This window comes from Orcinus orca, chromosome 17 (genome assembly GCF_937001465.1).
Source record: "Orcinus orca chromosome 17, mOrcOrc1.1, whole genome shotgun sequence".
Taxonomy (NCBI): domain Eukaryota; kingdom Metazoa; phylum Chordata; class Mammalia; order Artiodactyla; family Delphinidae; genus Orcinus; species Orcinus orca.
Genome location: NC_064575.1, coordinates 39042216 through 39058813, shown reverse-complemented (window position 1 = coordinate 39058813; position 16598 = coordinate 39042216). Strand labels below are relative to the sequence as shown.

Sequence of the window (16598 nt, the reverse complement as noted above, 5' to 3'; positions counted from 1 at the left end):
ATACTTTTCATAGCCCACTAAATCTTCTCAACTCCTAACCTCACACCACAGAAGCTCCAAATCATTTTTAATGTGGATGCATTGAGTTTTTACTTTCCTACCTGTAGAGGTCAATCAGGTCCTGTCAGGAAAGGTATGGCTCACTGAAATTTAGTAACTTGAGGACAGTTTAACAAAGGGACCATTTACAAAAGTGTGAGCATAGGGTAGGGAAACTAAAAGGGATTGTACAATACCCCAGGGTATTACTACCCCAGGGTATTACCACTCCAGGCTTGAACGAACAAGGAAAGCAGTTAGCAGAACTGGATACAGGGCCAGCCAAGTAAAGAGGATTGCCTGGCAGGAGCTGTAACCTTCAGCTTCAGAGGGCAGCCTCACAGGGCAGGGCTTGGTGGAATAAATACCCCTCCCTCACTCTTCTCCTTGACTCTAATCTCCTGCCGGAGGTTTTCACTGGCTAAACGTAATTGGAAACTTGAGGGAAAGGGAGCGCATCAAAGCACTTTATACAAGTTAGATTCCTGGGGCACAGAGCAGAGCGGTGAGCAGACCTGAGGGGCAAATGGAAAATATCTAGCACAGAAGACATCTCATGTCTTGTCTGCCCAACATGCATTCACTTTTATTCTGGTAACAATACCTCAATTTTCTTCTAGGGAACCACTTCCCACCCACTCTCCTGTCACATGATTTAAGCCCAGTTGATCACACCTCGAACAGCAGGAGAGGTCATGTGACTCAGGACTCAGGCCTGTCCAATCAGCATCACAACCCTCTTAATAATAGTGATTGACTCAGAGATAAACATTAACTCAATTAAGGACAATGCGAAGCAAACACTGTTCTTCTGCAGGAGAGGAATGTTCTCCTTTCCCCCAGATTGGTGGATATTAGCCTGGAGCTACTGGAAGCCACAGTGCCCCCCAAAAGAAGAGCCTGGATAAAGAGAAAGTTAACTCAGAGGAAGGCAGAGCCAAGAGAGAGCAAGACTCAGCCCTGATAACATTGTTTGAGTTCCTGAATCCAATTGTGCCTGAAATCTACCCTGACTATCCCAGCCTGAAATTTAAATGATATTGAAAAGAAAAGTTCCTATAGTATAAAGAGCACTGTTGGGACATAAGTTCAAAGTCTGGCTCCATCACCTTCTAGCTAGGCGACATTGGGAAAACACTTCACTTTATGATCTTCAAGTTCCTTGACTTTAAAACAGGAAATTATAACGCCCTGCCACCCTCCTAGGCTTATTGTGAGTACTAAACAAGACCACAGATTTAAAGGTCCCTTGTAAACTGCACGGCACTGTACAAATGTCACAGATTCTTCTTCAGGTCACCCCCACCTTCAGATGTGCCACACTCGGGACCTTGGTAATGCCGTGTTCCAGTCAGGGGCACACAACATTCTAAAATTACTTCCAAGGCTGAGTAATGACATATTGGAAAGCAGCTGTCAAGAGCAGTGGCAATCTCCACATTGCCAAATAGAAAAAAAGAAAGAAAGAAAGAAAGAAATTAACAGAATCGGCTTTATTTTAAAGAGACAGACTGGAATCAGCAACTAAGAAATAAAATAATGAGAAAAATTCCACCGAATTAAAAACTATGTCTGAAACAATGTCAGGGCAGAGAAGATGAGAAACAGGCAAACTGAAGAAAAGTGGTCCATGCTCTGGGGTGCTGTGATTCAAGCTGCAATAGTCACAGCTGGGTAGCAACAGAGTCAAAATCAAAAACCATGGAACAGACAAGACGGAGTGCTTCCCTGAGGACAGAGAACTGTTGAAAGGAAAAGCCCATACGTTACAACTATAAAATACTGGGAAAGAAATAAAGCCAGAGGCCAGCAAGTGTGGCAGTAAACCCAAGCTCAGAAAAACAGAAAGATATCAAAGGTCTCACTGCTGAAGCCAACCTGATGGTGAGCAGGGAAGCTGAGAGCACTTCACCAAGTGGCTAAACCCCATGTGGAAATTTCAAAACTGAAATGGGAAAAATCCAAAGCACAGCTAGGAAAATGTGTTACCACAGAGGCAAAAGAGAAAAACATATGTGCAAAATGCTTCAATGTGCTTCTCAGGAGCTCACCTCACAAATACAAATACCAGGCTTGGATAAAGCACTTGGATTTTTGCTGGTCCAGCAGCTCGATTCTACTGTAGACTAAAAGCAAAGAGCAGAGGAAAAATTAACTTGAATTTATAATCCATATGCCACGTGCACCATAGTTTACCAATGGACTAGAAACTGAAAGAAGGGTTAAGTCCAAAGGAAAGTAAAATCTTTCTTGTCCAACTGAAGAAACATAAAGTGCTCAAAAAAAAATGATTTTCAGCATCTGAGCAAAGGACTGTGCTAAGTGCTACATAGGACAGGAGATGAAAGCAACATAGTCCTTCCCCCTGCCCCGCCTCACCCCCAAACAGCTAGTAATCCAGTTGAGAAGGAAAATCCCACTAGACAAGACAGAATGTAGAATGGAACACAGTGAGTAAGACAAACCAGACTTAGGTGGCTATAGAGCAGGTTTCTGCTCAGTGAAAATCATGAAAAAAGAGACTCACATGACAATTTTCTTCCCTTGTTTGAGTGGGCAGAGGAAGTGAATAAATCAGCTTGAAAGCATTGGTTGATACTTTCCTCTGCCTCCCAACTACCCCTCCCCCAAACACAGCATCATCAAGTCCTGCCCCTTCCACATCCAGACTGTACCTCGAGTCCTTCTTCCCTCAATCCCTGTTGCTCCTACCCTTGTTCAGGCCACTGTACTCTCTTGCCCGGACCACCCAGATTATCAGCTTATTCCCATTCTCTTTCCCTTATTATCAGTCTTCTACCCAGCATCCAGAGTAATGTTTTTAAATGTAAACTAGAGCAAAACCCTTCCATGGCTGCCAAGACTACAATGAAATATCAACTCCTTCAAGACCCTGTATCTTCCAGCCTCTGACCACTCCTTCAGGTTCATTTCCTCACTCACTCCAGCTTCACTGACTGCTCAGTTCTCTGAATGCCCCACACTCTTTACCACCAAAATACTTTACATATGCTGTTCGCTGTCTGTGATGCTGTTCCCTTCCACTCTTCCCATAAGTCTTATTTGCCTGGAAGTCTCAATATAAAAGTCACTCCCTCAGACAAGTCTTTCTGAGCCCCCACCATAAACTAGGTCTCAGAGCACCATGTACTTTTCTTTATCATAGTTGGTAATTATGTATTTATTCTGTGTCTGACTCCTCACAATACTAAAAAGCGAGGAAATTTTCTTCTTGCTCCCCACTATACACCCAGGTCCTAGAATAGTTTGTGGCACCCAGCAGGGGACCAGAAAATATTTGCTGAATGAACATACATGCTCAGCACTAACATGGTGTACAAGAGTAGAAAATATGTCCTCTTTATTCAAAGTGATTCCAATCTAATATATGCAAAACAAATGGAGGCAGAAAAAAATAGAAGAAAATCACATGGAGATCAGATTATATGGAAAGTGCCACAGAGGTGCATAGGCAGTCCATGTATCTTTTTTTTTTTTTTTACGGTACGCGGGCCTCTCACTGTTGTGGCCTCTCCCATTGCGGAGCACAGGCTCTGGACACGCAGGCTCAGCAGCCATGGCTCATGGGCCCAGCCGCTCCGCAGCATGTGGGATCTTCCCGGACCGGGGCACCAACCCGTGTCCCCTGCATCGGCAGGCGGACTCTCAACCACTGCACCACCAGGGAAGCCCCCATGTATCTTAGAAAACAGAAAACACTAAATAAAGAAAAGGTATTCTTTTAGGTCATTTCTATCTTCAGGGAAATCCCCATGGAGTCATTGGTAACCACAATTTTCTACAAAGGTAGAACCAAAAATAAAGAAAAACAAAAAGCAAAATAAAACCCACCTACCTGTCCATAAGCAGAGACCAAAGGATCTCGGCTTACTAACCCAGGATTGCAACACACGGATAGCCAACTGTGCCAGCAGCACTGAAGCTGTGCTGGCCGCCAGTGCAGGTCCCAAATTTGCACCACCTGAGCAGTACAGAAATTAGAAGAAGAAAGTAACGCCAAAATTGGTTCCACTTGGAGACATAGCATTGGAAAGCATCACACCCACACTTACAACAAGGAACAAGCTAGACAAACGGCAAATTAACAATTTTTCATGAACTCATCAGAAAGCGGAGGTCACGGAGCCAATAACCAACCCAGAATCTGAGGAAAAACAGGCATCCACAGGAAGAAACAGGACCCAGGCCTTTGCCTGGCTGGGACAAACACCTCTGGATACCATATAAGCCATTAGGAAGAATTGAGCTAGAAATGTTTAACAAATTGCTGAAGGCCAATCGTAGGCTTGCTAAGGGCTGCAGTAATAGGAAAAGCTGGGTGAACAGTATGTGGGAGCTTCCTGTACTATCTTTGCAACTCTTCTGTTAAGTCTAAAATTATTTAAAACAAAAACTGATGGGAGACTCATGAACACTACTGAGCGTGGACAGAGGCAAACAGAAAAAAACATCTCATGGGAGGTCTCGCATCCCAGGCATGCATGGTACTCTCAAAAGAATATCCATGTAGATGACCTCACTCACCAAAACTATGAAAAAAAAAAACAGGAATTCTAATGACTCAGCCCACAGAACCAACAACTAGAAGTTCTTCACCCCTGAAAAACTACAGATGTATTTATTTTGCATTCCTAGAAATTATAATAAAGGTTCACATCACATTAATGGAAATAAATTCAGAAGGGAGGTATGGGGTGCATGCAGCAACGGGACGCAAAAAATCAGAACACCCGTTGGTAAATTTGAGTAAGAACTGACTATAAAAATAATGAGGATGGGGGCAAGGGGTATATGAGAACTCTCAATACTTTCCACTCAATTTTGCCATGAACCTAAAACGGCTCTAAAACATAGTCTACTTTTTAAAAAAATACATAAATGATAACTTTTTTGTACTGAAAAACAAAATGGAATTAAAATACTAGATAAAAATGGCACAGAAGATGGAAAAGCCTCTCACAGCAGACCATGGGAAGACTATTTAAACGAAGTTAAAGCATTCTAAAAATACTAATCTTCTTCAGGAGGAAGACAGAAATATTGATTTACTATAGACTTTGTTAAAAAATATATGATTAAGTACTTCTGTTTAAAACTCAGGTTCAAGATGGCAACACACACACTGAATCTACAAATACAAATAGAACAACTTCCTCTGAAAAAACCTAAAAACTGAGCAACTTCTATAAATGGGGCCAAGGAGAAGGCCCACAGGCAGCACGTGGGAAGGGCTGGGACTCAGTCTCGGCATAAACGCCACCCCTACTCCTCCCCCCGCCCCCCCCCCCCCGCCCCAGTCAGGAGGGAACTCAACAGCCAGAGTGTCTCCGAGGAGCAAAGGATCTGAACCCCACACCAGGCACCCCAACTTCCAAGACCTGCACCTGAGAGGCGAGCCCCCAAAACATCTAGCTTTGAAAACCAAGGGGCTCTTATGCCCAAGACCCACAAGGCTGTAGCGACGTGAGAAACAGCTTTTCCGGGCCTGGCGCTGGGACTCACCTGCTCCAGGGCCCCGTGCGGAGCAGCCGCTGGGCGCCCAGACTTTGTGGTCGGGAGGCTCGTCTGCTTGTCCTGCAGCTTCGGCCTGAGGTCAGGCCTCTGATTTGACACACATCTGGGGCCTTATGGGAGTGCTCTCTGCCTGGGAGACTGGCGGGCGCTGTATCCGGACCCGTCCTCCGCCTAGCCCAGCCGGACACCAGCTTAGCGCCACCGAACATCCACCGCCTCCCAGAAGGGAGCTCCTACGCGCCTCTGCTGCCCAGGGCGGTCTTTGCAGCGGCGGCCAAAAGATGCCCCGTGATCACCTGGCTCTGGGAGCAATTCCCCATTGGTCAGAAAAGAAGCCAGAGCTTAGAAAGGTACGAAGCCTGCCAGGTCTCAGAGTTCGTAATGGTGGACAGTGGTGGAAACTCAGGACGCCAGAGCTCAGGCTTCCCTAGGTAGACACTAGCTTTCTGCATTTGTCAGCTTGAGTGAAAGGCCCTGCATGCTTTTTGCTTTGCAAACTTTCCCTCATCTCTCAAGTTGCACCCCTTCAAGAAGTGTTCCCTGGCCCCTCAGTCTGGGCTTCCACAGGACACAAGGCACACCTGAATCTTAGTCCTTTACCACACTGGATGTGTTACTTTACCTGATTCCCAATTAGACTGAAAGATCCCTGAGGGCAGAGGCTAATTCTTTTTTTTTTTTTCTGTTTTTAACTTATAGTTGATTTATAAGTTTCAGGTGTACAACATAGTAATTCACAATTTTTAAAGGTTGTAATCCATTTATAGTTACTGCAAAATATTGGCTATATTCCCTGTGCTGTATAATATATTCTGTAGCTTATTTATTTTATAAAGAGTAGTTTGTACCTCTTAATCCTCTACCCTAGCTTATGCCTCCCCCCAACCCTCTCCCAACTGGTAACCACTAGTTTGTTCTCTGTGAGTCTGTTTTATTTTTTAGACTCCACACATAAGTGATATCTTACAGTATTTATCTTTCTCTGTCCAACTTATTCCACTAAGTGAGATACCCTCCAAGTCCATCTATGTTGTTGCAAATGGCAGAATTTCATTTTCTTTATGGCTGAGTAATATTCCATTGTGTATATATACCACCTCTTCTTTATCCATTCATCAGTTGATGGACACTTAGGTTGTTACCACCATATCTTGGCTATTGTAAACAATGCCACTATGAATGTTGGGATGCATATGTCACTTTGAATTAATGTTTTTGTTTTCTTCAGATATACAACCAGGAGTGGAATTGCTAGGTCATATGGCAGTTCTATTTTTAGATTTTTGAGAAACTACCATACTGTTTTGCACAGTGGCTGCACCAATTTACATTCCCACCAACAGTGTAGAAGAATTCCCGTTTCTCCACATCCTCACTCATATTTGTTATCTGTGGTCATTTTGATGATAGCTATTCTGACAAGTGGGAGGTGATACCTCATTGTGATTTTGATTTGCATTTCTCTGATGATTAGTGATTTTGAGCATCTTTTCATGTGCCTGTTAGCCATCTGTATGTCTTCTTTAGAAAAATGTCTATTCAGTTCTTCTGCCCATTTTTTAATCAGGTTGTTTTTGTTTTTGTTTTTTGATGTTGAGTTGTATGAACTCTTAGTATATTTTGGATATTAACCCCTTAAGGGTCATATTATTTGCAAATATTTACCTCCAAGCAGTAGGTCGTCTTTTTGTTATGTTGATGGTTTCCTTTGCTGTGCAAAAGCTTTTAAGTTTAAGTAGGCCCCATTTGTTTATTTTTGCTTTTGTTTCCTTTGCCTTAGTCAACAGATCCACAAAAATATTGCTACAATTTATGCAGAGGCTAATCCTTAATAGACTTTTTATTCCCAGGTCCTGGCACAGCTTGTTTGTGAATGAAAAAGAATTAGACACTCCTTATGAATCAACAGATGATAACTCTATTTCTCAATAAGGCTCTGCACCCAATTTGTGTGGGATTGTTCCCCACGCCAAGCAGTCCTCCAACACCAGCTGGGTGTCCTACAACTTAGCTGTTTTCCCTGGCAACGGTGAAGAGATTTCCTCATCTGCTACAGCCCTAGGCTCTAGGGATTGCTTTTGCAGCCAGTGTCCCTTCTCTAGGGACTCATACAGGTGATGAGCCAAGGCTGTGTTTTGCACGTTAAGTAGATTAAACGTCTTCAGCTAGAAACAGAGAAAAATGGCAGAGGTCCATTCTGGCAGGAGACTGTGCACAGCAGATGTGACTGATCAGTTCTGATTTTCTTTGCAGCAGCAGTTGCTCCCGTTTCTCCTCCTACACCTGGTCACTACCATGTCCTCTACCAAGGGTGTGGAAAAACGCAGTTGGGCCGGCATGAGGAGACATACTGCCTAGTTGGTGGCTACGGGGCCTATGGGGATGTTCCTTTGGCCAAGCCAGCAAAGGTGGAAGCAGAGACGCCAGTCTCCAGACATTGTCCCAAGAGAAAGCACAATCCGGAAAAGTCGGACAAAGACCTGGGTTGCTCCAGAACCAAAACCCAGCGATTGCAGCATTCAAGCAGCTCAGGAATACAAGGTGCTTTGATTCTAAAGCAGGGTGGCCCAACCTCTGGTCACATCCCCTCTGCAACAACCCCAGTGAACGAGTGTCCCATCTTTGCTTTTTCAAGGTCGGCAACAGGGAGTCCCCTCCTAAAGAAGGTTCTCTCTCATTGCCACCCTATGAAAGGCTGCCCCAAAGGTGATTCCTTCCTGTGGGTCTGATCAGGCTAAGGGCAGAGTTGTCTCTTTCCTTCTCTGAGTCGGACCAAATCGTCTCAGTAACACCTCTTCGCACTGTTGACCATGTTTTTCAAAGGGGCCTGAGCTGAGCGTTCATCTCATCCTTTCATGGTGCAGGGAGAGAGGATTCTAATGATTTTTACGTCTAGGGGAGAGGGCAGTGGAATGATGACGTTGTCATCCTGTACTATGTCGCTTTTTTCATGAATTTGTTTTCAATTTCATGTTAAAATGGGCCCACCGTTCCCTCTCTGTGTGGTCATTCAGCAACCAAGTTTTGCACCTTTAACAGCTCTGTCATTGTCACTTGGAAATGTTTGAAATGGCATGAGCTTGTCATCACATTCCTATCAACTGTATATCGGGAGCCCCGACATGAACATAACCACTGAGCAGAACACCTCTCCAATACCCGTGTAACACTGGGTAGGCCCCTTAACCTCTTGGTTTTTTTAAGTCCTCAGTTGTAAAAATGTGAGGGTGCTATGAATTAATATTTGGGGCAGGACAAGGTCGAGAAGTGTGTCTTTGCTTTTATTCTTCCAAACTGGAATATCTTCCGTCTCTTCCCCGTGGGTCCAAATCTCACATGTCCTTCGGGCCCACTGCCATGGAGCCTTCCCTGATTCGCCAGTCCACACAAAGCTCTGCCTCTTAGGGTCAGTGCCATACAAGCAAGCTGTCTCTTACGTTAATCTTGCGTCTCAAGCAAATCTCAGAATGTGGGTCTCTCTTGCCCTCCTGGGGCCCTTGGGGCTGGGCCAGCCCACCGGCATTCCCGACGTGGGCTGTCTACTAGACTAGGGCATGGGTGGGAGGGCCCAGGTGTGAGGGGCCCGGCAGAGTACCTCTGCCTCCACCCTTCTCTCCTCTACAAGACTGCCCCTCCTCCTGAAGCCTGCCCCTCAAGACACAGTTTCCTCATATGACCTCACTGGGTAGTGATGCCCTCACAGGCCTTCTCACAGTTACCTTGGCAGGGTAACTATGCAAACTTGCTGCCCTCAGAGAAACTTCCCTACCCTGGAGGGAACTTCTTTCCTTGGAGAAAGTTCTCCACCAGATACAAATCTCTTTGGTTGTCTGAGAGAGAATGTCTGACCATATCTTCTATATTTACTCAAACCTGTCCTCTGTTCCCTGGGAGGGCAGTGCAACAGGTACACCGAGTCCGGCCACCTGTACAAGAGGCATGGTGTACACACAACCTGCCCTGGCTGCCACATTTTCCTGTGGGGTTTGCCCACCACATACACCTAAGCACTTTCCCAGCTCTAAGTAGTACCAGTGACCAGGGACACCTTCAGAGACCCACAGTGCTCACTGCTGAGGAGAAGTGAAAGGTCATCCCAGGACAAGTGTGCAGGAAGTCTCTGATTTTTATAATTGTAGCCTTCCCATGTGGGCTAGAGGATGCTTCCATTCAGACCCTTTACTTATTGGCCTCTTAGCAAAAGACAAGTGCATTTTTGTTGGCAAATGGTAAAAGGAGCAGTTTGAGGAAGAGGGCCACTCTTGAACCGCACCTGCCAACGCAGGCACATCTGTGCTGTCATGTAGGCGTCTCTATCGGTCCCCTCAGACACATCCCATCCTGAGTTGCTGAGTACTAGGGGAGAGGGTGGTGCCATATTGATGGGAAGACCAAAAGAACGAAGAGGGGTTGATGCAGTACTAATGAGACTGGAGGGCTGAGGAGATGGTGTCCCAGGAGGCTGGGTTGATGTGAGCCTAGAGCTGGGACCCAGAACCCGGTTCTGAGTCTCCTGCTCACTCTGCCTCAGGATTTGGCCTTGTTCTAATCTACATAAAAGTATCAGAGGGCTAGAGTTCAGTGTGGTTGAAACAGGCAGTATAAATTGGACCCAAGAGGGGTTGCCAAGGTGGGCTGGGTTCTTAACCAATATATATTGGATTATTTTTTTCAAAACTTGAAAGACATTTCCATGAAAGCCTCAGAAGTGACAGACTGCAAGAAAGGTTTTCTCTGTTGTGGAAGGGAGAGATGGAGAGGATCATGATTGCAATTACTTTCGGGTTCTACTGTTTTCCCTGGAAACGATGAAGAGACTTCCTCATCTGCTGAAGCCGTAGGCTCTTTTGCAGCCTGTGTCCCTCCTTAAGGACTCATAGAGGTGATGGGCCATGGCTGTGTTTTGGACATCAAGTAGATTAAACGTCTTCAGCTAGAAACTGGGAGAGACCTTAGAGAGGGAAGTTCTGGCAGGAGACTGTGCACAGCAGAAGTGACTGATCAGTTCTGATTTTCTTTGCAGCAGCAGTTGCTCCCGGTTCTCCTCCTACACCTGGTCTCTACCATGTCCTCTATCGAGGGTGTGGAGAAAAGCAGTTGGGCCGGCATGTGGAGACATACTGCCTGGTTGGTGGTTACCGGGTCTACGGAGATGTACCTCTGGCCACGCCAGCAAATGTGGAAGCAGAGAAGCCAGTTGCCAGACGTGCTCCCAAGGGAAAGCACGCTCCAAAAAGGTTGGATTGTGACCTGCGTTTCTCCAGACCCACAGTCCGGCGATTGTAGCTTGGTGCCAGGAGGCGGACCCCTCAGAATCTTGCAGGTGAGCCATCCTGAAGAGAGTGCGACGGTTTAACTGCCTAAGCCAGCGAATGCCTCTTCCTGCAGTGACCCTGCCCCCCCCCAACTGCCCACTGCCACAGATTAGAACCTGTGTCATTTTGTCTGTGCCTTCCCCAGCCAGGAGCCTCCTTCTACACTAAATGTCCATAAGCCAGGAGCCTCAGAAACTGAGGTTTGTTTTGAGAGTCTGCCCTGAACATCCAAGGGCTAAAGCTGGCCTGGAAGAAAACCTGCCGTTCCTCTGCTCAGTCCTCAGGGGCCCCTTTGTGAGCTGAAGAAAGAAAAGTCTACACTCTTCGAGCCAAGGAGGATGCAGGAGCAGAGACAGGGTGCAGAGAAGCCTTAGCAGTCTACCACATGTGCTCCTGCCCTGAGCCTTTGTCAGCGGCCACCACCACAAACCAGGGGGGAGCTGGGATTTTTGAAACGGAAAGCAGCAATCTGTGGCTTCCCAAAGAGCCTCCTGCCTGGGGTGTCAGGAGGCAGGATAGAGAGACCCAGGAAGACCTGCTCCCTGAAACAAGAACAGGATGGAGAATCAAGCAGCACGCACCCTGCCCCGAGGTTCACATGCTCCCTTATTGCCAGCCCTTTCTGTCTCCAGTGGGGTCCCTTAATGCTCAATAAAATGTTTTTGTGTAACAGATTTTTAGGGTCGCCAGTGCTCAGACTTAGGTCACTACCCCTGCGCTAGGCACTCCTGCCATGCGGGAAAGGTTCCAAAGGTGGAACAACTCCAGGGGGTGCCAGGGATCAGAGGAAAAACTTGAGAGGCTGGGGATGAAGGAGTTTGGGCACAGCCCCTAAAGCATCTCAGTGGTTGAGCTTCTGTGAGAAGGCACATCCCCAGTGTGTGTGTGTGTGTGTGTGTGTGTGTGTGTGTGTGTGTGTGTGTGTGTGCGCGCGCGCTGGTGGGAGGGGGTCCCTAGAGGAGGCAGCTGGGGGAGGGCCTGAGGCTGGAAATGGGGAATGGCGTGCGGCCTCTGAGCAAGCGCAGGCACTTAGCCCTTGAGGTTTCTGGGAAAGCTAGAGCCAAAAGGGCCACGAGATAAGGCAAGTGTAGCAGCAGAACCCAGGTGCCAGGTCTTCCTCAGAACCTATACTTCTCCACGAGGCCGGGCCTTCCACGCTGAGGTAGAAGGGATCCTGGCCAGAAGGTCAGCCAGCAGCTCTGGGAGGAAGGTTGCTGCGGTGGGGGCTCTGCTGCCATGGAAACGACTTCATTTCCTTCCACTCAAATAGCCTGCTGACTTCCTGCTCTGTTGAGTAAAAGGGTCGCTGACTCTCCCCAGAAGGTTGTTCAGTTCACATCCCAGAAGTCCCTCTATTCAGGCCCTGGGGAGGTGTAGTGACTCCTGAGGCTGGGTGACAGAAGTGGGGGGGGTTCCTGATAGTTCCCAGGTGCTGGTTGAAGTGCCCAGAGAATGGTCATGCAGGTTGGGGAGTCAAGTAGGTGGAGAGAGAAGGTCGGGGGCAGAGGGCCCCTTCCTGAATCCAGAGCTCACAACGTTACCCACCCCCCCATTTCCAGAAACTATCTCTTCCCCCACACCAGCCCCCATGGCCCAGTACCGGGAAACCGGGAGCCCAGAGCACTTGTGGCCACAGAGACACTCGCACGCAGCCCTCGGGGTGGGCGGGGCCGGCTGCAGGCAGATGGGGACGAGGTGTGCTCCCGGGAGGCCTCAGGCTGAAGGTGGCCCCAGCTTGGACAGGAAGGTTAGAGGTGGGGAGAGCAACCTAGGGCGCCCCCTCGGAGCAGTGGGAGTGGGAAGAGGGGCGGGGGCGGAGGGAACCCGCGATGGGAGGCGAGTGGGCTCTCAGCAGAGGCCAGGTTAGCCCGCGGGAGCTGCCTCTGAGCAGGCGGCGGGAGGGCAGTGCCTCCCTGTGGCTGCCGGGCTTCGCGGATCGCGGCTCTCCGCACACGGGTCGCAGGGTCCTGTGACTCTGTATCCCCTCCTTCACCCCGCCCCCCTCGCGAGGCCGCGCCGCTGGGTGGCCTGAGTCCACGGGCAGAACCCCATCGCCCGCCCCTCTCAGACCCGCCTCTGCCCGCCTGCCTGGCCCTGCGCAGCTTGCGGCCCGGGGACCTCGAAGGTCCCCGCGCACTCAGTCAGCGGCCTCTGCTGTGTCTGCTGCTCCTGCTGGGTCTGCTGCTGCGGCTGGTAACCCGTGCAGACCACACCGGGCACCTCCAGCACCCCAAGTCCGCGGGAGCGCACGAGGGCCCTGATGCGGGACTTCCCGCTTGTGGAGGGGTGGCTGCAGTGTGTGCGGGCTGCTGGGGGCCGGTGGGGGCCTAGCCTGGCCCTGGGCAGAGGAGGAGGCCCGGAGCATGCAGAGCTAGTGGGGAGGCTCCCTCACACCACCGCTGGATGTCCTGTCCATCATCTACAGATGCCCTTCCCCTTCTCTGTCATCCCCTCCCTGGTGGGAACCCCTCAGCCCAGGCCGCAGCTGCTCCATAGTCTGTGTGACAGTGTGAGGTGGGGACACCCAGGCTGGCCCAGGCCTGGCAATGTGTTCTGCCTGATCTCAAGACCTAAGGAGCCCACCCATTTGCCTTGACCTCCCTCCAGCCACAACGAGATGCCCCTGGTCCTGAGGCAGTTTTACCACAGTGGGCTACAGGATGTTAATCTGCGCAATTTCAGCCATGGTCAGACCAGCTTGGACAGGCTGAACGATGGTCTCAGAGGTGCCCAGGTACCAAAGGGACACACAAGGTGCCACCATGGCTGCTGGGGAATGTGGGGCCCTTTGGGGGCCTCAGAGACCACAGGTTAGTCACATTGGAACTAAGTTACCACAGTGACCTAGAAAGTGCCATGCCATGGATGCTGGGGGCTACAGGGGTCACAGTGAGCCAGCCTGACGGGCATCCAAGTACCACAGAGAAAGCAACGCATTACATGTGATTTCTGGGCACAGTGAGTGCTGTGCCAGCTGAGCCCCAAGGAGTTCCAAAGCCCAAACTAAGCCCTGGCCTTCCCTCAGTTCTGGTCAGCCTACGTCCCATGCCAGACCCACGAACGGGATGCTGTGCGCCTCACCCTGGAGCAAATTCACCTCATCCGCCTCATGTGTTCTTCCTATTCTGAGCTGGAGCTTGTGACCTCAGTTAAAGGTAGAAGGGGGACTTCCCTGGTAATCCAGAGGTTAAGACTCCACGCTTCCACTGCAGGGGGCTCGGGTTTGATCCCTTGTGGGGGAACTTAGAGCCCTCATGCTGCGCGGCACGGCCAAAAAAACAAACAAAAAAAGGTAAACAGACTGGTGGTGGTAGGTGTTAGGGACTTCAGTAAGCTTCCCCTGCCTCTGAAAATGATCATCTGACCTACCTGCCCTCAGCTCTCAACAATAGCCGGAAGTGGGCTTGCCTCATTGGTGTGGAGGACGGCCACTCACTGGACAGTAGCCTCTCCATCTTGCGTACCTTCTATGCGCTGGGTGTGCACTACGTGACACTCACCCACACCTGCAACGTGCCCTGGTAAACACAGTGCAGATGGTGAGGGCCCAGTGAGGCAGGGATCTGCCCAAGATCACGCTGGGGCCCAAAGCAAGTTTACCCCTGGGATCCGGCCCTGAACCTGGGTGGGGAGGGGAATGGAGGTTTGCAGAAGAAGACTGAATCCCCAGAAGGGCCCTGCTACTGCCAGGCACAGCCCAGTTTGGGTCCCTCCTCTTGCACCAGGTAGTTGCAGGTGTAGACAGTTCGACAGAACCTCTTTCTAGGCTCTTGTAGCCAAGTCACAGCCACCAGTCAGACTGCCTCCTGGGCATCCTGCAGGACGCAGAACTCAGCAAAGGGTATCCACCCCTTCTCCAGCAATGTCAGTCGGCTGACATGCTTTGGCGAGGTAAGGACCCGGGTTTCATACCCTGCCCCACATGAATGTACAGCCCCGCCTGTTCCCTACAGATAAATGCACACAAGGTAAATGCAGCCCTGATGCCCTCTCCCCATCCTGTCCCTGCAGAAGGTGGTGGCAGAAATGAACCGCCTGGGCATGATGGTGGACTTGTCCCATGTCTCGGATGCTGTGGCACGGCGAGCCCTAGAAGTGTCACAGGCACCTGTCATCTTCTCCAACTCAGCTGCCCAGGGTATGTGCAAGAACACTCGGAATGTTCCTGATGATATCCGGCAGCTTCTGGTGAGAGACTGCCCTGGCCCTCAAACCTAGAGCGAGAAATTCAAACCAGGAGCCCTTGAACCTGAGTCTCTTCTCCCTCAATTTCCTCAAACGCCAGGTTAAATATCTTCTGCCCCCAAAACCCACGGTACACAGCCCCTGAACCCTTGAGCCCTCGGTGGGGGTCTAGGTGGTAAGATACGCCTCCAAACCCGGAAACCCAGGGCCAAGACACCACCCAGACCAGGGCTGCGGCTCCTCCATTCACACGAACCCAGAGAGGAGACGACTCTGACCTCAAAGCCGGGGCTGAACACCTTCCTCACAGGGGCCAAGAGAGTGAACAGGCAGGTGACTGTGCTGGGGGCCAAGCTGACGGTCCACCGGTTCGCCCCTGCAGAAGAAGAACGGTGGCATCGTGATGCTGTCTTTGTCCGTGCGGGTGCTGCAGTGCAACCCGTTAGCCAACGTGTCTACTGTGGCAAGTGAGCCTCACCCTGGGCTCTCTGAAAACTCTGATTTGGAGCTGAAGCTGGGTCTAAATTTAGGGAGGACTTCAGAAGAGCCCCAGTGGTTTGACCCACTTGTTGGCAATAGGTACATCTCCCAAAAACCCAATAATGGACAGTACACAGCACCTTGGTGCCATGTAGAACTGGAGCCACAGAATCAAAACTGCGATACCGATGGGTATCAGGGAGGCTGTCAGACACTGCTTTATGTCAGAAACAGAAAGAAAATATCCACTATCAGAACTGTTTGACTTTTTTTCACATCTTTCTGACAAAATTCGTGAAGTTGTGAGTACCACAAGCGTCATTACACTTCTGTTCAAGATGTAATCTCTGGCTCACAATCACTGTTTAGCTTCTGTATACTGCAGTGTACATGAAGGTCTGTATTAGTCTGGTTGGGCTGTTATAGCGAAACACTATCGACTGAATGACTTAAACAGAAGAAATTTATTTTCTCACAGTTCTAGAGGGTGGAAGTCCAAGGTTAAGGTATTGAATACCATAAGAATTGGTTTGTGGTGAGAACAATCTTCCTGGCTTGCTGATGGCTGTCTTCTTGCGGTGTCCTCACACAGCCTTTCCTCTATGAGCAGAGGGAGAGAGATCTCTGGAATCTATTCCTCTTCTCATAAGGACACCATCAGTCCCTGTCAGATTATTACCCCACCCTTATGACTTCATTTAACTTCAGTTACCTCCCTAAAGGACCTATCTCCTATCTTCTACAGTAAAATTGAGAGGGGCTTCAACATATATTTTTTGTGGGGACACAATTCAGTCCATAACAACATCTTAAGATAGCTTTCTCTGATTTTCATCTCTCACTAATACCTTCCTCTTTGTCTAGGAATTATTCAAGTTTCCTTAATTAATTTTTAAAACAATTTTCTTACATTATCCCTTCCCTTTAAATGCTCTCTTCACTTCTTAACTGGCATTTCTTGGAAATGAAGGCACCTTTCCTCACAATGTATTGATTACTCTCCCCACTGTAACACAGCGTCTTCTCCCATGACTTTCCTGAAAT

At 49.0% G+C, this 16598-nt stretch overlaps 1 protein-coding gene across 1 annotated transcript; it reads left to right on the top strand.

Annotated features, from left to right (window-relative positions):
* The first annotated feature begins 12718 nt into the window (after positions 1–12718).
* LOC125961690 (dipeptidase 2-like) lies at positions 12719–15709 on the top strand. Its single transcript, XM_049700493.1, is given in 10 exon segments — positions 12719–12845; positions 12958–13093; positions 13095–13175; positions 13497–13623; positions 13915–14044; positions 14269–14410; positions 14711–14780; positions 14901–15077; positions 15457–15541; positions 15654–15709. Coding segments are annotated over 10 exon segments (1131 nt in total).
* The last annotated feature ends 889 nt before the right edge of the window (positions 15710–16598 follow it).